At 34.3% G+C, this 22,844-nt stretch overlaps 1 protein-coding gene across 6 annotated transcripts in view; it reads left to right on the top strand.

Moving 5' to 3' along the window:
• The window catches only part of LOC118179667 (glutamate-gated chloride channel-like), a 683,063-nt gene that overhangs the window by 559,129 nt on the left and 101,090 nt on the right, over positions 1 to 22,844 (top strand). For all 6 annotated transcript variants that reach the window (XM_085825825.1, XM_085825798.1, XM_085825832.1 and 3 more), the window contains one exon: positions 14,210 to 14,289. In XM_085825825.1, the coding sequence (XP_085681951.1) occupies positions 14,210 to 14,289 (80 nt within the window). The remainder of the gene's footprint in view (positions 1 to 14,209; positions 14,290 to 22,844) is intronic.

The raw sequence follows: 22,844 nt of genomic DNA, 5'->3' as shown, positions 1-22,844 counted from the left end.
CGGTCAAATAAAAATAATAACCTGAAAAGAAACTAAAGACAAGACTCTAACTACGAGGCTCTCTAAAATAACTAACTCACCGCGTTTTACAATACCGCTGCTAATTCAGCAGACTTGAAGCTCACTTGAACGATTAACACTACTTTCCGCCAAGCACATAGGCCGAAACGCGGGGTTCTTCAATTTCTCGCTAACTACCTCCGCGCTCGTGAAGTAAGAATCTCACACACCGAGCTCGTTTCCTTCCTATTTAAATCAGAATACTTCCGTTGATAATTTGAATCCTTGCGCGTTCTACTAAAATTTACATATTCTGGCATTGGCAGTTCCAGGGGAAAGTAAGGCTTGACAGGAAAGATAGTTTAAAATTAAAATAAATGTTAGTTAAAATAAATATAAACCCTACATTTGCCGCTGCCAGAATTTGGAAAACTTGGAAGCAGGTCCTACAAACGACCTGTTGTAAGTTTCTCTAATTCTGAACTAACTGGCGAGAACCTCGTTTACACAAAAAAATCTTATGTAACAATTTGTATACTAAAATTCTGTTGCTCGTTATAAAGCTCTCTTCTTACAGCAACTTTTCCTGGACTTCATCAATCAATCTTGGTCTTTCCTTCCAGCATCTGGAAGGAATAAGTATCAGTATCTTTCTACATACATTATAATTTACACTTTCTTGACACAATAAATTTTTGTTTTTAAACGATTCGTTTTTCTTAGTTATTGCTTACTTCACATTCATTCAATTTTTCAAGCATTAATTTAACTTTACCCTGGCTCTCCACCGTGTGTGGTGTCAAACGGGAATATTCGTGTTTTAGTCTTACAACACTTCCCCTAACCACCATGATTTGTTAGAATTCAACGACCAAATAGACACACCTTACTCGACATTCTACAACTCAATGAGCTACTTTAATATTCTTAAAAATTCAAATGTAGGTGGAGAACCCTACAAAACACATTCATTCTAACTTCCCCCTCATTCATCTTTAAACATGCAGGCTTTCGCTCTAAAGCATGACTTTACAGTTTAATACTTAAATTTTGACTTCATTGCTTTTAAGCATTCACTTTTAGCATCTACAATTTTATGCTTCTAGACTTATCAGGTTCAATGTTTCTTCTTACCTTCTTCGGAAACATACAATGACCTGACTAGAACAGAGAGCTTACTAAAGCTATGTTCACTAATTGTAGTAAGTAGACAGGATACAGACGAAGGGTATACAAAACCCTTTATTTTTTTCTTTATATACAATGACTTCCGTACTTCGGAATACAATGACCCTCCACTCGGGGTCTAACTTAAAAGATATCAAAATAAAACTAAACTCTAATTTAACTTTAGAATAAGATTGGCCTTATAATAACAGGAAGCGTATGTAGCACAGAGACTGTGAACACTACAATACGTTTAATTTATCAAGAGGATTAAAACCTCTGGCCTGGAAGGCAAAGTAGCAACTGCGTAACTTCTAAGGTAAGCGGCCTGCTTCGAACTCACGGCTTCCTCTCTTCTGCTTGGCAAAAAGGCCACACTTAAATACTTGGCGTTCGCCAGACAACTTTGCATAAACTCCTTCACGCTTATAATTCTGGCCGGAAGTAGAAAATAAGAAGTGATAGTAAAGATTTAAAATAAAATAAACGTTAGTAAAACTTAAGATCCTTACAGACTAAATTCTATTTTTACATAACATTCAAGTATTTACGTACATTTACAAAATTTTAATACATATGATTTTTACAATTTACCATAAAATGAATAAGAGAAAATAAATTTTTACTTTACTCATTCTTCGCCAAGCTGGCGGCACTGAAACTAAAATTCTTATTAATACAAGAATACGAAGTTATTTTTATCTTCGGCCAAATTTTGGCTTTAACATAACAGAATTAGTCTTTCGACCAACAGAAAATGCTTGGTTTTAGCTTTTACACTTAAAGAAAATAATACTTTTGCCTTAGCTAAATGAAGTAAAACAAAACTAAGTCTCAACCGAGACATATTGACTTTCGTCAAAACATAGAACTTCGTACTTATGCATAACATTTCGGAACAAAAGAGAAAAAAAAAATTTATAGAAGATTTTAACTTATCTTTGAGTTTTCGATGCTTGAAACTCCGTCATTCGTTTTTGGCAAAATTGGTCCCAAGTTAGAGGTTTCATGGATGTTAATCTTCTCCTTACTGCCCTCCGAGTGTCGTCCACATTACTCTTTCTTTTGCGTCCTCTACATGCTGGCCTCTTGGCGGAGTAATCGTCTGGTTGTTGGCATTTCCGTTTTTCCCTGGGACGGCTGGTCTTGACGTCCTCCGGTCTGGAGTCCTTCTTGAATTTCTTCTGTTCCTCGTATTTTTGTGCCTCCTGTTGGCGTTTCAGTTTCCGGAACGGCGGCCTTGCTGGCACCTGACTCTGTGGCCGTGTGCGCGTTCTCCTTGATGTATAATTTTTCCTGCAATCCTTTGTAGGTGGTGTTTTTCTCTTTACCACGGTTTCTTTACGCGGTGCATCTGTATTTTTGTTTTTCTTAAACGCCGGCGTTTGAAAATTATTTTTTCTTTTTGATACCGACGTCCGGGTTGTAGAAGGGCTAGGTCTCTCTTCAGTTCTCTGTTTCTGAGGTGGAATAGTTGTTGTCTCTGGACCTTCTATTTCGTTTAGACTTGAGTCCTGCAAGAAACTTTTAAGGATTTCAAAATCATTTGGATTATAGTATTTTTTCACCTGGTCGGGACTTGCTTTACAGATTTCCCCTCTCTCGTTCTTAAGATATAAGACTACTCCTTTGATTTCCTGAATTACATAGGGGCCTTCAAACTTTGGAGCTAGCTTTGCCATAAAATTGTCTGGGGCACTTGATAAAGAAAATTTCCGCTTCAATACTTTATCCCCAACTTTAAAATCTGCTTCACGGCGTTTTCTATCGTAATATATTTTCTGTTTATTTCTTGCCGTATCCGAGGTTTTAAGCGCCTGATCAATTAGCTTTTGCACATCTTTTTGTTTAAACTCCTGCTCTCTTTGTTGCACAAAGAATAATTTATCTAAAGGCGTAATTAATTTTAATAATTCTGCTGGAGTTTTTCCCGTAGTATCATGATGTGCCGTTCTTAAAGCATAAGTTAATTCATTTATGTAGCCATCCCAGCGCTTGTGATGTGTGCTCACGTAACTGCGAATTATTTTTACTATGTTTTTATTAACTCTTTCTGCTATGTTAGCCTGTGGTCTATACGGAACCATTTTGATATGGCGTATGCCAAGTCCATTGCATATGTTTTCAAATATTTGACTAATGAATTGTTTTCCGTTATCGCTAATGACTTTTATCGGTGCACCGTATTTTAAAATGTATCTGTGTAAGAATGCATCTGCGACTGTTTTGGCTGACGCGTGTTTAAGTGGAACAATTTCTGTCCATTTTGAAAAATGATCTACTATTACTAAAAGAACACGATTTTTATTTAACTCGCTCTGGGGGAAGGGACCAAGGAGATCTATGCCTAAAATTTCATTCGGAAATGTAGCGCGAATGCTATTTAAGTACCCGGCCGGGCTGTAATTAATATCATTTATTAACTGACATTGATTGCAGGACCTGACATACGCCGTTACTATTTTGTATAATTGCGGGAAATATACCGCCTCGCGTACCCTTTTTAAAGTCTTTCTGACCCCTAGGTGGCCCGCTGATTTTGCTTCGTGCAACTCCTTCAAAATGCTTAATCGAAGCGAGGCTGGGATGACTGGCTTATACTCAAGATTTTCGTTTGTTGTTTTCGTATAAAATAATAAATTATCTATTATTTTATAGTTTTTTGCTCTATTTCTTATCGCATCGATATCTGTGTGCTCGAAGCTTTCGGGGTCTTTCAAATAAGCATAGATATTTCCAAATTCAGGATCAGCTTTCAGTTCAGTAATAACCGTATCTCTAGAATCTAAAATTTTTTAAGTCAACACAGCGCATTTAAGTTCATTTCCTTCATCGTCCAGTTTTATACGAGAAAGTGCGTCAGCTACATTGTTTTCCTTACCCGGTTTATATTTTATTGTGATATTATATTCTTGGAGTTTTAAAGCCCATCTTATTAACCTGGGCGTTAGATTTTTCCCCGAGTAAAGTCTACCAACAGCCGCATGATCCGAAAAGACTGTTACTGGCGATTTGCCGAAATAAACTCGAAATTTGTGTACAGCCATTAATACGGCTAATGTTTCTCTTTCTGTAGCTGTATAATTCCTTTGTGTCTGATTCAATGTTTTACTAAAAAATGCCAGCGGATGGTTATTTTGCATAAGAACCGCACCCACCGCATAGTCTGACGCATCTGCCGCAATTTCCAGGGTTTCGTCCCCCTCAGGGAATTTTAAAACAGGGACATTAATAAGCGCTTCTTTTAATCTTTCAAAAGCTGTGTTAGCTTCCGCTGTCCACGTAAATTTATGGTGTTTATATGGTGTATTTAATTATGGCAAAGCACACGAGGGCTATCTGCCTAAGGGGAGGGATGCCTTTTGTGGAGGACTTTCTAAGGGAAACTGGCTCGTATACACGTTACACACGGGGAAAACCACGAAAACGCCCATGCAGCCAGCCCGTTCGCGGGATTCGAACCTCGGACCGAACTACCAGTGTTCAGCGAATTTACCGCTCGGCCGCTTGTGGGCCCACGTAAATTTAGCCCTTTTTCTTTTGATTACTAAGAGTGGTTCAACAATATTAGCGAAATCTTTTATGAAAGATCGATAGTAAGAACATAACCCAAGAAAAGAAGAAAGTTTCTTGGCGGTTTTGGGCGGTGGGAAATTCTTAATAGCCTTTATTTTTGAATCTTGCATTTCTATACCCTTTTGCGAAATTTTATAACCGTTTTATATTTATATTTATATATATAAATATTTAAGTTCTTTAGTTGCGAACTTGCATTTTGAGGCGTTAATTGTAAGACCGGCCTCTTTTAATAATTTAAAAACTTCTTCTAGATCATTAACGTACCATTACGTGTAACATTACGTGTAACAGTAACATTACGTGTTGTTCCAACGTACTACTCGTTATAATTATATCATCTAGATAGATTATTGATTTTCCTAGGACAGGCTTTACAACAATGTCCATAGCTCTCTGGAATGTTGATGGGGCCCCACACAACCCAAAAGGCATGCGTAAAAATGCATAAGTGCCCGATTTTGTTATAAACGCGGTTTTATGTATATCTTCGGGTCTCATAGCTATTTGATAGTAGCCAGACGTTAAGTCCAAAGTAGACATATATCTTGTCGATTTGATCTGTCTAATGATCTCGTCTATAAGCGGCAAAGGGTAAACTGGAAATTTGGTAATACTATTTAGTTTTCTGTAATCAATAGCAAACCTCCAAGCCCTTTTATCCGAAGGAGGAAACTCGTTCTTTTTCCTACATAGTACGACTAGACTCGCGTACTCACTATTTATGGGCGTTATTATTTTATTCTTTAACATCTCCTGAATATGTTCTTCGATGATTACGTCTTTTTTTTTATCATACCGATAAGGTTTAGTCCTACAAGGTTTTTCGGCATTTAATTGAATCTTGTGCGTCACTATTTGGCAGTTTCCTGGTTTTTCTGAAAACAAATGAAAAAAATTACTCACCACTTGCTGTATTGCTTTACTTTCATGGTCATTCAGATGGCTAAGGTCCAATTGCGGTGTCTCCACAGGTTCCACCACCCTCTGGTCCATCTCCAACACCACGGAACTATCTTGAAAATTTAATTTGGCCCTCGCGGCCCTTAAAAATTCCATACCTAAAATAAGAGAATGTTGCAGATCTTTCACCACAAAAATTAATACTTTGAGACTTTCCTCTTTTACCTGTAAGTTTCATGATAATTTCCCGATGCAGTGACATGTTTTTCCTTGCGCCGCTATAATTTCCGTATTTTTGGTTTTAAATAATCGTACCCTATAAAAATTCTTTTTGAGGAAATTTTCACTCATAAAATTTCCTTCTGCTCCTGTATCGATGAGGGCTTTTACTGGTACATCGCCAACCAGGACTTGTATAATTGGTAACTGTGAGTTCTTTACGATGACCGTATTTAAGTGTCTTCTTTAGGGTTTTTTTCAAAACTTCCGGGGTCTGGAACCTCGCGTTCACAGGCCCCTCTACTCGTTTAAAACTTTCCTTTCAACTTCTGCCTTCTGGGTACGCGGACGTTTGTTTTCAAATTTCCTTTTTGGGCCTTGACCTTCGAGGTTCGATGAGTTAGCTTGATAGCTCTTTCCCCCATAAGAGCGGTTTGCATTTCTGGTCTGCTCATTTGAAGATTGCCTTCGGTTACTTTGAGAATACGATGCCCCTCTAGCTTTTTCCGCTATTCTGCGATTTTGAAACTTCACCGCCAATTCGAAGAGTTCCTGCAATGTGCTTGGGTTTCTAATTTCAAAGTAGTCTTGAACAGCGGGTAACAATCTTGGTAATATTATTTCAATAATCTCCGCATCGGGTTTCTTTCCATACAGCATATCCGTTAGCTTAATTTTTCGTAGAATAAAGTTCGTCAATTCTGCTGTATCCCGTTGATAGAAACTATATAGTTCGGCTTCCAGCCGTGCGCGATCTTTCACTATGGGGAAGGCCTTTACTAACGATTTTTTGAAATTTTCAAATATATATGTCTGGCTTCCAAATTCCCCTAATAAAAATTTGCCTATGTTTTCCCACCATAGCGCGGCCTGTCCTCTTAGTGCTGATGTGGCGATGGCAACTTTTTGTCTTTCGGGAACAGGGTAGAGCTGAAAGTGGTTTTCTAGACCTTCTAGATATACCGCCACCGAATTTTTTCCGTCGAAATGGACGTTTGGCTTGATTGACGCTCTCAAAGTCTGGACCAGGTATCCAAATCCTTCTAACTGGCTTGTCATTTCTTGGTGTTGTCCAGCGGCTTCCATCCAGTTTTCGGCCATTTCAGTTCGATAAGTGTTCGGGCGCCAATGTAACGTTGCGTGCCTCCAACTTGCACGCAACCAAGAGGTGACTGTGAAAACAGGATAAAACACAGAGTCTTGTAAAGGGCTTAAGTCCCTTTTTATTCAACGTAATAAATTACAATTGCGTGCTCTTGACGCTTACAGACGGCGCCAACTCGGCGGTCAAATAAAAATAATAACCTGAAAAGAAACTAAAGACAAGACTCTAACTACGAGGCTCTCTAAAATAACTAACTCACCGCGTTTTACAATACCGCTGCTAATTCAGCAGACTTGAAGCTCACTTGAACGATTAACACTACTTTCCGCCAAGCACATAGGCCGAAACGCGGGGTTCTTCAATTTCTCGCTAACTACCTCCGCGCTCGTGAAGTAAGAATCTCACACACCGAGCTCGTTTCCTTCCTATTTAAATCAGAATACTTCCGCTGATAATTTGAATCCTTGCGCGTTCTACTAAAATTTACATATTCTGGCATTGGCAGTTCCAGGGGAAAGTAAGGCTTGACAGGAAAGATAGTTTAAACTTAAAATAAATGTTAGTTAAAATAAATATAAACCCTACAAACATAAGGACCCTTCTTTTATCATACATCTCTATTCTTTGAGCACATGGTCGGCTTCTCCCGAGGTTGACGAAACAGGTCTACACATATTGGGAACGGCACAATTCAGACATTCAATGTAGGTTTACCTTTGGTCTCGCATTACGACAGATTAATTTGCATCCAAAATACTTATCACTAAATCTTGCACTTTCTAGAAAATGGAACATATCTTCTCATCCAATTCAGGGAAAAATAATATAGCAGATAGACGTGAGTGATGCTCCATAATACGAAGACGAGATGTGTGTGCCGAAAACCCCCACACACTCGGTTGAAACGTCGTCAGCAGAAAGAGAGCGAAAAACCATTCTGTCCAGTTTTAATGCATGCGGCGCACGTAGCAGTCCAGCGATTACGATTACAGTAGCGATGAAGATAAGCTGAACGGCGTGAGAATTTTATGTTCTCACATCCAGAGGTCCGTAGTTCGATTCCCTGCGAAGGCGGTTGCATATTTTTCATCTCTCTGGCTTCCAAAAAATCCTAATGTCTCTACAAGTTATTCTTGTTAATAATGCTTTTAACGCCTGTGTAGGTAAAAGGGCCAACTTTCGCGTTAAATATCTCTGCGTAGCCGTTTGGTTAATATCTTAGATTAAAATTTGAAATTCTTATTTTAATTAATAATCATAAATGCTGGCTGAGTTTGTGAGCACCAAGCGTGCCTTATGTTCTACATTTTGAGTTTAGAAAAACGGTCTTTTACATCTTTCGTTTATGCCTGCAATACTTTCTCCAAGTCTTAGCTATAAGTCCCTACTCAATCGTATAAGAATTTACTTTATTCATGACAGCAAAACACATTAAACTCAGTAACTTACAACATTATGCTACGGTAAGGCTTCTCTCATAATATGTGCACCCTTTCTATGAAGAATCAACGTTTAAACTAAATTTCTGCAGTTCAAGTCCTACAGGAATTTAATTTAAAGGAATTTTAAATTATTTAGTTTAATGTTTTATTTGCAGTTCGAGTCCTGTAGAATGAGATTGATTTCCTGGCATTGACTTTGTTGTTTCATTGTGAATCATAATTATGTAACAACGTCTGTGATTAAGTTGATTGTTTGGGCCTTCTTCCTCTGCGTCTTTTCCCGTAACAAATTATATATCTATAATTAATTTACTTCCTGTTTTCTTGAATGCTAGCAATCGATGATAATATATATATATATACCGTACACTCATTTTAAGATTCTCTGTTGAACTCTTAACTGCTATAATCTGTACCTGTATATTTAGAACTTTTGATTGGCTGTAATTTTAGGATAATTTTAATTATTGGGACATTTTTAGCCGTCGAATAGGTGCCTGAGACCAAATTATTTATTGTGCCATTAAATAAGTATTAGCAATGGTCCAATCATTAGAATTAAAATGTATTTCTCTAAATAAAAACGTTTCGATTAGTCTAAAATATATCTCAAGTCATTAGAAGAAAACCTGGCTCCGCAAGATGCTCGGGAAAAAAATGGATATATGTTATATTTTCTTAAATATTTGGTGGCAGAAAATGTGCTTTCCGTTACATAGTTTCGCAAAATGCAGGATATAAATTTTGTGAGCACAGTTTCAATTCTGTTGTTAAAAGAGATCTGCACATTTAAACATAATTTTCCTACATATTTCCTCAAAGTAATAATTGCGGTTGCTAAGTTTTGTTGTTGTTGTTGTAAATTAAATAGGAAATGTTCCTAGGTTCCTTTCTTTTACATACAAAATTTGAAGTTATATAATAATTAATATTTTGAGTGGTTTGGTTACAAATTTAATAGCAAATGCTATTTTGAATGATGAGGAGCCATTAACGGACTAAAAACTCAACTTTTGCTTTGTATTTGTCCTCTAAATCTGATCACATAAGTCTAAATTTTGGTCAATAACCTGTATTAGAAAGTTACATAGTTCATTGCTGAATTTTCTGTAAAAAAATGTGACATGTTTCATATTTGATTTCTTAATAACTTAATGAATGCACCTTAAAATATTTTACTTAAGAGAACCATATAAAAGGTTTTTATTTATAAAAATTTCTCATTCAGTTTTCTGAAATTGCTTTCATAAAATTATGTCTTATTCTGAAAGTCTTTATGCGAAAAGTAAATGTATGGCATCCATATTTAAAGAAATGAAGATTTGTATAAGCAGTATGCACATCAAATGCTAATTTTTCTATTTTGAATTCATATAATAAGATAAAAACGTTTAAATAAAATTAAATATAGGAATTGGTCCACTGATTTTCAGAGTTTTTGTATTAATGCTATGTCCTTTTATATAAAAAAGTTTACTTTTTAAAAAATTCAAGTTGACATGCATGATTACTCAGTAATAAAGTTAAAAACACAAATAGTTGACTAAAGAGAAAACATAGGAACTTATAACTTTATTGTGTTTTATTTTTGAGTTTACCCTCGTAGAAAGCTATATACTCAATAGCACATAACCCCCGCTCTTTAACTGATAATTACGCATATTTTATGTTAAGATAGTGTAATTGTTTAAATTGTGTAATCAAGTGTAAATATTTAAATTCATTACTTGTCATACAAACACAATTATTTACATTTAATTGTAACTATCAACCTAGGTTTAATGAAAACTGTTTTAAACAACGGATATGAAATGTTTTGGTTTGAGTTCTCAAATGAGAGAAGGGAATAATTAAATTGACATATTACTGAATTAGTATTTAACTGTATTATCTAGGGAATATTGCGAAAATGCCATTCCTTGTGTTATTTATATTTAGCTGCCAAAGAAATTTTGCAATAATTAAATTTTATGGTTTGTAACGTTAAGTCTGAATTTTTATTTAACGCGAGATATACCTCAAAAGTTAATTTCTTGCTGATTAAGGAACCGAAATCCTTATCTGAATTCAGTTGTTGTATTGCTGCTGAAGTTGATTATTTGAAAATTACTGTTGTGCGAATGCATCAATGGAAATCCAACTGTATTTTAATCTTACTCTAAGCAACTTTCATTTTCCTCGTGTAATGATATAGAGCCTGTATAATATTGCCTCAAAGTCCTTCAAACCCTATTAGACTGCTAAGTAAATTATTGATTTGTCTGAAAATGGACGGCAAAGTCCTACGAAGGTTTATAATAAACCGTTATATTTAAGCTTCAGTTGAAGAGAGGAACCAGCATGCTGAAGAAGAGACACAATCAAAACTTCGCCAATTGCGAGTATCAAAATAATATAAACTATAATTTACAATTTAGAAAGGGGTCTTAGCCCGGACTACGCGAATTTGATCTAACTAAACTAGCTCAAACATTAATGCCACAATTTAACTTCTGCTAGCAAATGGAAAATGCCGGAATATTAACTGTCAGAGCTGGGCGATAGATAGTAAGACTGCCAGCTTCATTGCCAAAAGTTTTATGTTCAAAATATTCAAAATCCTTGCCTTAAATTCTCTTTAATCTCATCTGAATCATAGTGAGGGCTAACGAAAAGGAGAAATTATGGTACATATCCAAGTCATAAAATTTGCTTAGCTATCATGAAATTCCTTAATATGAAGTACTTCATAAGTCGCTCTTGTTTTCTTTAAACTGCTTTCCTTACTTTCACTTTCTATGGAACCAATAATAACATTTTTTAGAAATAAAGGAATTACATAAATAAAACAAATTGGTGTACCTAAAATACCAATTGTAATATTTAAGGGCTACCATCGTTAAAAATCAAAGTTATTTATTGATGCTTTCTGACCAGTGTTGTTTTTCTTTTGTTACTATGCATTACTTTTGGTTAAAATATTATTTTTATAATGTATAATTCTGTAGGTTCCTTGTCAAAGCTCAAGTAACGAAGTTAAAAAATGCTCTTTAAATTTGCTTAAAAATTTAGTGTATTTGCTTTAAAATTTAGTGTATTTACTTTAAAATTTAGTTTGTGACTAGAATAAAAAATTTAATACGTATACCACATGACTTCCTTGTGCGGAATATTAAATTATGCGCATTTTTTCTTGCATTTCATTTAAACTTATTGGATTGAATTAAATCTCATTCAGTTTTCTGAAATTCATTCAGTTTTTCTGCACTCTTTAAAATGTACTATATTTGTTTCAAAAAAAAAAAAAAAAAAGAAAGAAACAGTTTTTCACAGACGATTCAGTGCTTCTCATACAATTAATTCAGTTCTCACTTGGCGACAAGGCAAAAATACATAAAAACTCAAAATAGCTATATTAAAAATTACGAAGTAGATCTTAAACACTTATTTCCTCGAATAAATTCCAGAATGCATCAAGCATGATTTAATTCGCAATAATAAAAAGGGGCGTTAACTTCGTTGTTACGAAGTTTAGTTTCTCTAGATTGGTAACAAATCCACTATTCTGCTAAGTTTCAAATATAAACAAACATGGCAAAAATAATTAGGCTTAGCCGCACTTAAACAACTTTTAAATTGTTGATAAATCCACAAATATTGCATACAGATTTACTAAAGGCATAAAAACCTTAACCGGAAGATAAGAACAACATAATTCAATCATATTTAAAGCAAAAAATGTACATAGATCACTGCGCCGAGTAAAAGAGTGGAAATATATATATATATATATATATATAATTCGTATATATATATATGTAAAAGGGACAGTGCCCACGTCTTCCGTTGCTTATCGCTTATATATATATATATATATATAGGATTGCAACCAAAATAGAAGGTGCACATCTGCATGTTATTGTAGTTCTACATACAAAATTTCAACGTTCTGGGGCTACTCGTTTTTGAGTTATGCAAGATACGTACGCGGAGACGCCACGAAAAATTCCCTTCAGAATTCATTTTAAATATATTTTATAATTTTTTGGAGGAAACGAGTCCTTTATTCTATCCTTACGTACAGATGTCACGCAAAAAACTCGTTAAATTGCATTCGATAACTGTCAAAAATGGATATTTTCGTTGACATATGATACCTGAAACCTTTCGCGATTACAATACTTCCTTTTTACTTCGTAAAAGGAAGTAAAAACAGTGAGTTGTAGTAATAATTCTAAAAAAATATTTATTCAGATTTCAACTTGAAATTTGAGTTAAAATACTTAAAATTTTTCTATCATTTAGAAACAAAAAAATTCGTCAAAATGTGTTTATAATTCTTTAAAATGTATTTAATTTACATTGCTGAATGTATTCCCTTACTAACTGTCATTACTACTAATCCCTTAACCAGTTGTGATCGGCTCTATGAATAATTATGTGCGAATCAGAGGTTCTTGTCTTTGGCCACGGTTTTTGTTGTTTTTGTTGACCATCGCGATGGTATGACTGAATACACTTCATTTCAGAGAAGGGATTTCGAAAGTCTCCTAACCATATTCACGTACAATTATTACGTACGCACGCACAATTTCTGATTACTGCGTTTTAAGTCCTGTTTCAGCAACGACACTGAAGTCACATGCATCCATTCCTTAACCCAATTTGAAGCCAAAATCATTGGCGCAGAAGCTACCCTTCGTTAATTTCACTACTAATCGGAATAATGAGTGCATAATTGCATCCAAATATCAAGAGAGATTTAACTGATATTCACTAAAATTTTTAATGCATTTGTTCTAGCAGTAGCTCTCTCTGAAATAAAACAAAAGTAAATACAGTCTCGCAAAGAGTTTGTATTCTCTCCTTGTTTATTGTCCAAAAGTAAAATTTTGGGTTATCAGATCCGTCCTGACTTATAACAAAGAGAAACAAAAAATTATTAAATTGTCATTTTCTGGTATTAAAAATTTTCAGTACGCCTACGCTAATTTGATAAAACTGTTCTGTAAGGAAGTTACGCGAAAAGGCTGAAGTGATAGTAAAGGCTGTACTTATATATGTAGAGTATCAAAGGAAATTACCATAAACTGGTAAAAGAAATTATTTCAATTAGCTTAGTAAGCAAGTAAGCAAATAACAAAATTCTCAACATTTTAATATTTTCAAGTTTTAATAATAATCAAATGAAACTAAAATTATAGCATATAAATATGTAATGGTAATGCAGTTGTATTTAAAATTTAAAAAATACCAAAGCAGGTATGGCAGAAATGTTGAATTACTAATAATCCTAATGACTGAAGTGTCATTAAAAATGTGTGGTGCTGCGCTTTCAGCTGAAGTTTTCACTAAGCTTAATTTCAGTTAACATAAAAATTGCCTTCCAAATTGATTTTGAGGCTATAACCATTCGCCATAGCGGCATAAAATTTAAAGTTTAGTAAGCAATTTTGGATTTCATTTAGCACTTATCAAACTCACAGAGCAAAAATAAAAGAAATATTTTAATAATTTAGTTTATTCTGACGTCGCAGATATGAACGGTAAGTTTTGTTTCTGGACAATCGTGTATCTATGCAACGAAATTATTCCTTTACACAATCCCGTTCACCGAAAAGTTTTTTTCAACATGAAAGCTTGGAATTATTCATAGCAATAACTAGGACGCGTACATAAATTTTCCTTTTAATAATGGTCAATTGAATTCTACGCCATTAAACTTCCATAAAAACGATTCACTTTTCTTGTTTTTTGCTGTTCATTTTCAGTTGCCAAAAAAATATGAATTACTAATTTCACATTTCTTTTTCTACAGGTTTGAATCTGAAACCGATAAGCAAATATTGGACGTCATCTTGGATCGCAAGCGATATGACTATCGAATGCGGCCGAGCAGTAAGTGCTGACACAATCCATTTGCATCCGACCTTAATAAATTTCAGTGAAAATCCATTTCGTGTAGAAAGTTCAGAATCGATTTTAGACTTCCACTGTTTGAGTTTACATCTATCCGCGCTGAGAAGAACACATAATTGTTATTAAAAACATAGACCTTAATTCCAAACACAGCTTACAATTTCTGTTTATTATAGCAGTTACAGAAATATCAGATTAAATTAAACTTTTTCATGAAATTAATTTCAGAATGTTTTCTGTAATTACTTTTTTCTACTAATTTGAAAGATTTTTGGTGAATGGAATAATATGCTTTCTCGTGCTTGAAGTTGAGGGGAACAAAAATTCTTAATCATTCAAATTTAATAATTTTTTGTTAATATTTCTTAATTATTTACATATATTGAGCGCTTTGATTTCTGAACGTATATAAAAATTATTTGGGGTTGATAATTTTAATTTACCAAAATAATTTTGTTAGAGATAACATTAGGATAGGTGTTTGACAAAAAAAAATTTTTTTTACTGAGTTTATCTAGATAGTCATACCGTTTATATTAATTTTCAAAAAACAATTAACATCAGGATTTTACTATATTCATTTTAGAGAAACTTAATTTTTTGCCTATATGTTATTTTTAACATTAATTCAGGTTATCGGGTTTTTAGATTACTTTTTAATTCTTCTTTGTTACCTATCAAAGTAATAAATCATCAATAAAGTGAATTTCCTTCTTTGTAATCAAATGTAATGTCTTTCGGTTCTTTTGCTTCATGAGTTTTTATGATGAACTGCTTAAACATAAAAATCCTTTTTCACAGTTTAATTTACGTGAATCTTTAGTTTTAACATTTTTTGTTGTCGTTTCTTGTCTTTTTAATACGATACCAAACACTTACATTTATTTTGAAAGTAGTAATATTGATTGTAAATAAAGTATCTCGTATTTTTCGATCCAAAAAAATATATAATACACTCTTTTGCAAAAAAAAAAAAAAAACGAACCACCAAGAAGGACTTTTGCGATCGTGACGAAATTTGTATGCAAACGCACTTTGATCGAACATGCAAATGATCAAAGTTTGAAGGCAAATGAGCAGAAATTGCGATCATAGCGCGCATTTCTAGAGCGCAATTCGCAAAGTATAAAACCAGTAAGAGAGGTGGAAAATTTATCGTTTTTTGTTGCTGCCATTGTAATTCCGTAAAGAAGCAACTAAAGATGCCATGACGACGATATCGAAGACCTTACAAACAACTAAACGACTTCGAACGTGGTCGCATTTGTACGGTTGCGTGAAGCTGGGTGGTCATACCGAGCAATAAGCCGACACCTGCAGCGTACAGACACTGCTGTGCAAATGTGTTGGCAGCAATGGTTGCTTCAAGGAAACTGCTGACGAAATGAAGGCTCTGGAAGGCCAAGGAGCACAAATGCGAGGCAAGATAGAACGATTGTTCTCCAGGCCCGAACAGCCCCAACTGTATCATTTTCGACTGTTCAACGCACTACAGTCACGTCTATACTTCCCGTGGTACCGTCCAACATCCCACGGCGCTTGTCTGAGGTGGGGTTGTGCTCACAGAGGCCTTAATACGTTTGCCTTTGACCCCACAACATCGGCTGCGGAGTCGTCTGGAGTGGTGTTGCAGCCGATTATTATGGCTGCCATCAGACTGACATCGTATAGTGTTAGCATTTAATTAGTTCCTTTATTAAAAACACATTCCGTCAAACATTAATTGTTAAATACTTGCTTTATTCAGAAACATTACCGTCAACATTACTGCTCAAAAACTTACAGTTCAAAAATATTATCGTTCTGTAAAAAACTGTTGTTGCCAATCGGGAAAATACATTTTAAATAAAATTAATACGTTGCGCTTACATTCGGGCATCCTGACTTAGTTACGACCTCGGAACATTAAGAACTTATATTTAAAAAATTAAATCTGTAATATTAATGTTTATAGTTCGAAAGTCTTTAGCTGTCGTATAGATTCACCGTCGTTTTCTATTCCTTTTCCGTGTCCAAGTTTTAGTAATATGCGGCGTGTTGTTATCGTTATCCTCAGTAACAATGTCATCACCATCATCATCGTCTTCTTCTGATTCTGGCAGCTTGACACTGGTATGACTTTAATTGGCTCACATGAGCTGTCGTACTAAAGAAATGTCCTTTCACCTTCTCTTCTAATTGAGTCACTCTATAGGTCTCATTTGGTAAAACTTCTGTAACTACCAAAGGTCCTCGATACTTTTGTTGTGTTTTGGTTGATTCTCCAGTTGATTTAGGTACTCTTCTCATAACTACTATTTCTCCTCGTTCGAATGTTAAAGAATTACTTTTCTTCTTGTCATAATTTGCTTTCATTTTCATCTGCATATCTTCAATTCTCTTTCTAGCTTCATTCTGTAAGATTACTGGATTCTCCCATTCATCTGCGTCTTCATCTGTAATCATCCTCATCAATCCGTCGTTAAATTTTGGTGAATAACCGTGAAGCATTTCGAAAGGAGTTTTATTTGTAGTCTTATTTATCATATTGTTTAAATTTCTTTCTCATTCCTTAATCTTTTTGTCCCAGTCTCTCTGATTCGGATTTTCCATACTCGTTTTAATCGTAGCCAAAATTGTTCGATTTGCTCTTTCCACCATTCCATTACCACTTGGATGTTGAGTTGAATTGAGTGTATGACTGATTCCATTATTTTGACAGTACTCTCGAAATTCCTTCGCTGTGAAACATGTTCCTCTATCGCTGATATTTTTTTCTGGTAACCCAAAATCATCTACAACACTCTTCAATGCAACTAACACATACTTGGTTGCAGTACTTTTCATAGGATATAAGCGTGTAAATCTCGTAAAATTATCAATTATTACAAATAATTCTGTATTTCCTCTTGAACTTTTTACGAATGGTCCTAAATGATCTATATGTATAATTGCAAAAAGTCTTCTACCAGGTCTAATTGGATGCAGTACTCCTTGTTTCTTACCACTAGGCATTTTATTTACTAGGCATTCGAAACACATCGAAATGTGACTCATAACATATCGTTTCATTCCTTTAAACCAGTATGATTCCTTGATTTTGGCAACAGTTCTGTCTGCTGAAAAATGTCCCAAAAGATCGTGAAATTTTACTACAATACCTTTTCTCATCGATTTAGGTATGACATATAACAATTTCTCCTTTTCCTGATCTTTCACTTTACGAAACAATCGGTTATTCATCAAGACGTAATTTTCAGTTACATATTTCTCTGCATTCGTTCTATCATTTATCTTTTTCTTTAAAATGTCTATTAATTTGCGTAATTCTGGATCTGAATGCTGAATCATAAGAATTTGTTCATCTATCGTTAGCGTTAAACAAACTTCCAAGTTGTTTTCAATTATAGAGTCTAAAGTTTCTTCTGGCTGATCAACTGGCGATCGGCTCAATGCATCTATGTGACTCATTTTTTTACCTTACCAATCGGGAAAATACATTTTAAATAAAATTAATACGTTGCGTTTACAATAGTGTTCAGCGATGAATCCAGTTCCACTCTTGAAGCAGATGACCACCGTGTTCGCGTCTGGAGAGAACGGGGCCAGCGGTCCCAATCAGCCTTTGTTTTACAAAGGCATACAGCCATAACCCCTGGTGTGATGGTGTAGGGCGCTATATCTTATGACAGCAGATCATCTTTAGTCATCCTCCGTACATCTTTAACACTCAACGATATGTTAATATCATCCTGCGGCCGGTTGCATTACCCCTCATGGCACGTCATCCTAGAGCCATTCCGAACAAGATAATACCAGGCTACATACCTCTCGCATACCTCTGGGCTGTCTCCATGCGGTTGATGCTCTTCCTTGGCCAGCAAGATCACCATACGTTTCACCAATCCAGAATGTCTGGAATATGGTAGGCCGCCAAATTCGAGCACCACAAAATATCGCAGATCTGGAGCGACAACTGATGAATGCCTGGCAGAATGTGTCGCAAGAGACATTAGGAACCTCTACCACTCCTTGAATTCAAATTTGAATACTCAATGGGTGATTGTGAGCCGTGAACAGTTACTATGACCTTGATTTTTTAATAATTTTATTATCTGTTTATGAGCTATACACATTTTCAATTTCATCAAAAACAACCACTTCCCTCATGGTACTTCGATGTTTTTGGAAAAGAGTGTACTTTGCACCATTTTAAATTTCTCTCGGCTTCATTTATTAATACGAACAACTGAAACATTTACTTTGCTTTTCCTGATTTATAACACATCACATCATTTTGCTTTGTTTGATTATTAGAAAATTCAAAACTATGTTTACTTTTGATGCAATTATATACATCTATTTTGAACACTTGTATTTTTGAAACTTAATTTTAGCAAACCCTGTACTAAATGCTGAAACATAGACTTCAAATATTTTTCTAATATAGTATTTTCTTCTCTAATTTAAGGCTTGCGTGTAGCAAAATAAATATCGTCAAAATATATATATATATAAAAAAAAAAAAAAAAAAAGATTGAGATTTGGTATAAAGTAAGTAAAAAAACATAGGATAATTTAGCTCATAATTTAAAAGTTGGACGGACCTGCTTGAAATGAGATTGGTTTCAAATACGCATGTTTATTTGATAAAATCAAGTTTTATTTAGAATCTTAATTAAAAAAAACAGTTGTGTCATGGCAAGAAAAGTTAAATAATCTTATCACTATGTTTTATGTATTTTTAGTGCGCATCGTTCTATTTTGATTACTTTTATTATTATTTAAATGATACAACAATACTCCAGAATTAAGCAGACATCTGTGTCGAGATTCGATGACATGTAAATCGAGAAAAATATTTCCACGAAGAGTAAATATCAAAACAGAAGAAGAGTCAAAGAAGGTAATTAATTATAACAATAAAGTAAGAATCAAAACAGATAATTAATTTTCACCACAAACACAAAAAATATTTTACTTGCGGTCTTAATATGGAAATTTAAAAAGGATGTAAATCATGACATCCCCATGTATTGTAAAAATTATTAATACTCACAAATGTGCGCTGTTTTCATCACAGTTATGAATCTGGAGAATCTCGTTACAAGAATAGAGTCTTTGAGGACAAAAATGAATCTGATTATGAGGCTTATCAGCGGCCGAGCGGTAAAACTGCCAATTACTTGCATTTTAAACCAAGATGAAATGCTGGCGAAAGAGTTGGTTGCATGGAAATTTTCGTAACTTTTTCCGTATGTAGCTCGAACAAGAGGCAATTAATTTCCTTAGAACGTCCTCCACTGAAGCATCCCTCCTCTTAAGTAGATAACGCTCGATTGCTTTACCGTAAATAAAATAATTCTTAAAAAACGTCCCGCCTTATAAGTTTTACCGTAAGAAAATTGAGAGAGGAAAATTATTCGAATAATTTAATTTCCAAAAGAAGCGGTTATGATAATAATATAACAAATGAAAAATCATAGTTAAACTACCGGTAACTAATTTATTTAAAATAAGACTACATTCCAATAAGAATACAGAGTAATATTTACGTTAGCAATATCTAACGAAATATCTTCATTTGTACTCCCTGTATCTTGAATCTCGGTTGCTTTTATTGTTTTCCACCGTTATTCTCTAAGCCTCAAATCAATTAATGCTGCTGGATCTGCTGGCTTCGTTATCTGCTACAGTTTGTAAGTGGTCGCCATCTTTGTTACTGTTCATTATACCTTCGCAAATGCAGTGATCTTCAGAACTATCATGATCATTAGATATTTTCGTGTTCTTGAAGCTCTTCACTATTGTTGCTTCATGCATCAGAATTCAGGCACCCAAAGTCCACAAGTAAACAATTGGTAAGACGAAAACAATCACAACGTAGACTAATCCATTCTAAAATTTAGGAAGTTTACTCTTTCATATCATTTTGACATCGTCATAATAACTTTTTATCGGATTCCAATCAATTTCGTTAGATTTTCAAGCTCTTTTTTTTCTGGGATTCCAAATGTATAAATAAACAATTATCTCAAAGAGAGCCTTAACTAAAAGAAACTTTTTTCCTAACACTCTGAGCTAATCGACGTAAGTATAATATTATGTAGTTGGGAGAAACGTAAGTTGGAGTATTATTGCAGAAAATTTCAAATGAATTTCAGACCACGTGTTACCATATGGGAATTTTTGTGAGTAACTGAAACTTCGAAGCTGAACAAGCTTTTTGGTCTTTCCAAAATACATTTATGACCTTTTTCTTTATTTGTTTTAAGTTAGAATTCTTTAGAAAATGCTGTGGTAACTATTTACAATTTTCGGAAGAATGTTAATGAAATAAAAAAAATAAAAAAGAAATAAAAAAATAAAATAAAGAAAGGTAGCAATTCTTGTATAGTTTAGCGATATAAATAAATAATGAAATACATATATACATACAAATATGTTTGACAAAAACTTATAAGGTATTTCCTCCCTCCTTTCTGGAGGCCTTCGTGGTGTAATTGGAAATACACTCGTCGTGTATTCGTCAGATTTCAAAAATTGAAGTTTATTTTTAACGTTTAATTTTTCGTGAAAAACTACTAGATTTTTTTGTGGAAACCTATTTTCTAAGCTTAAATTTTAAACTACATCAAAGGTTCATTCGAATCGTAATTCATTCAAACGTCCTCCTCTTGCCTACGATGCTTTTCTTATGATGTTTTATTGATGTTTCGTTACTTATTTTTTACTGCTTATTGTTCTTGTTCGTTGACAGTAAATGCAGTGCTTTTGTACAAATACTCGATTTATTTTCTTATTCCTCTGATACAATGGCAGAGTCATTTCTGCCTGATTAACTTCTGCCCTTTCTCTACTCCATTCCATTATCTAGATGTTTAGTATGTGGCATTGTCTAATTTCCGATTATCTTTGGCATTAAAGTTTCGGTTCCTTGTCAAGCTACATGGCAGTAACGAATATTTACTATTTCAGTGACATAACTTGATTTGCACATTATTTTGTATCTCTAAGAGTTTGCTCAATCTAGATTTACTGCATTCTGCAGCAGTTTAAGCTACACATGGGAATTTATATAAATTTATTTTGACTTGTCTTTGTTTTAAATTGGGTCAACTGATATGATACGATGGTCTCCAAGATTTTTGTGATAAATGCTGTATTTATAAGTTTCCAAAAGGCTATTTATTATTTAACTCTTTTATATCGTTAAAATCGAGATATCAAAAATTCCTTTTTTCATAATAATACAACATTAGTTTTATATGCTGAAAACATATATTTTTATCTCTACAGTATTTCAAATTGGTTCAGTAGTTTTTCTTTTATGATCATTTCAAAGTGGAACTTTAATTATAACCATCCTGTATATATATATATATTTGATCATCTCTGAAAGTTCCATGGCGATTGCCATCGGAATTTGTGATAATTTGATAACTTTCTTTGTTCGAAACAAAAGCGTATCGAACATCAACACATATCTTAAATTAAGACCTTTTTGTTGCCAGCAGACAACTGAATTGAAAATTCAAAGAAAATATTCTTCAATAATATTAAAACTTCTACGAGAGGAATTTTAAAAATGAACTTTTATGTGCTGCTCGAGATCAAATGAAAACATGCTTTATTTTACTCTGACATTTATTTTATTCCATTATGCAGTGATTAGAACCAAACTCCAAACAGCTCGAAGTATACGTGTACTGTTAACTTCTTGGCCATTACAATTTCTGTACCATGAAAGAAGCACACAACAAACCTGAAATTCGCGTGAAAGGCAGAACGTGTTACTGTAAACAAATAATTAGTTTTCAAGGTATGCTCACATCTCAGGCAAGAGTAATGACACAGTGAGAAAGTATAAAAAAGCAGACTGAAATGCCGATTTTTCACTGATTGTGTTTATTCGTTGTTTTTTGGATTAGAAGTCATGTTAGATCCCGCGTAATAAGAAGGAAATTATACCTTCTTCTTTCGAAGTCTCAGAATTCATTTTCGGAATAATTGTATCTAACGGGATTACAAATCATCATTACAATCACTGTATGGCGACCTACAGTGATGTGTGTAATTTTAACAGACTGCACTCTCAACTTCAAATATCTGAACGTACGGCGCAAAGATGCCCATTGCTGCAGCATCAAAGAACGCTGCAGCATAGGATTCAACACTCACAATGATGGATTCTGTAGCGCATATGGAAAGTGAGTCCTGTTTTCTGAAGAATTCCGGTTTTGCTTGCAATATCATGAAGATCGTATCCGCATGTGAAGGCACTGTCCCAACGAGTTTGATGCTTGCATTCTTCATCATCTTAGCCCTCCAGCACTTTTGTGGGATGATGTGATTGATGTGTGGATTGTTATAGAATGCTTATTAGGTTTACATCTATTATGCATATCTAATACTTAGATAACCAACAATTACATTACTAAGGTTTCAATGGCTATGCCTTATCTTCGAGATCTTGTTCGTTCTACCTTTCAAAGGGATAACATACTAACCACGCCGTTCTATGTTTCTTTAATAAATAGAGTATTTAGCTCATG

Source organism: Stegodyphus dumicola, chromosome 1 (assembly GCF_044657685.1).
Source record: "Stegodyphus dumicola isolate Sdum_Otavi_A_Nest chromosome 1, ASM4465768v1".
Taxonomy (NCBI): domain Eukaryota; kingdom Metazoa; phylum Arthropoda; class Arachnida; order Araneae; family Eresidae; genus Stegodyphus; species Stegodyphus dumicola.
Note: the sequence above shows the minus strand (reverse complement) of the source record. Positions and strands in the feature narration are given on the sequence as shown.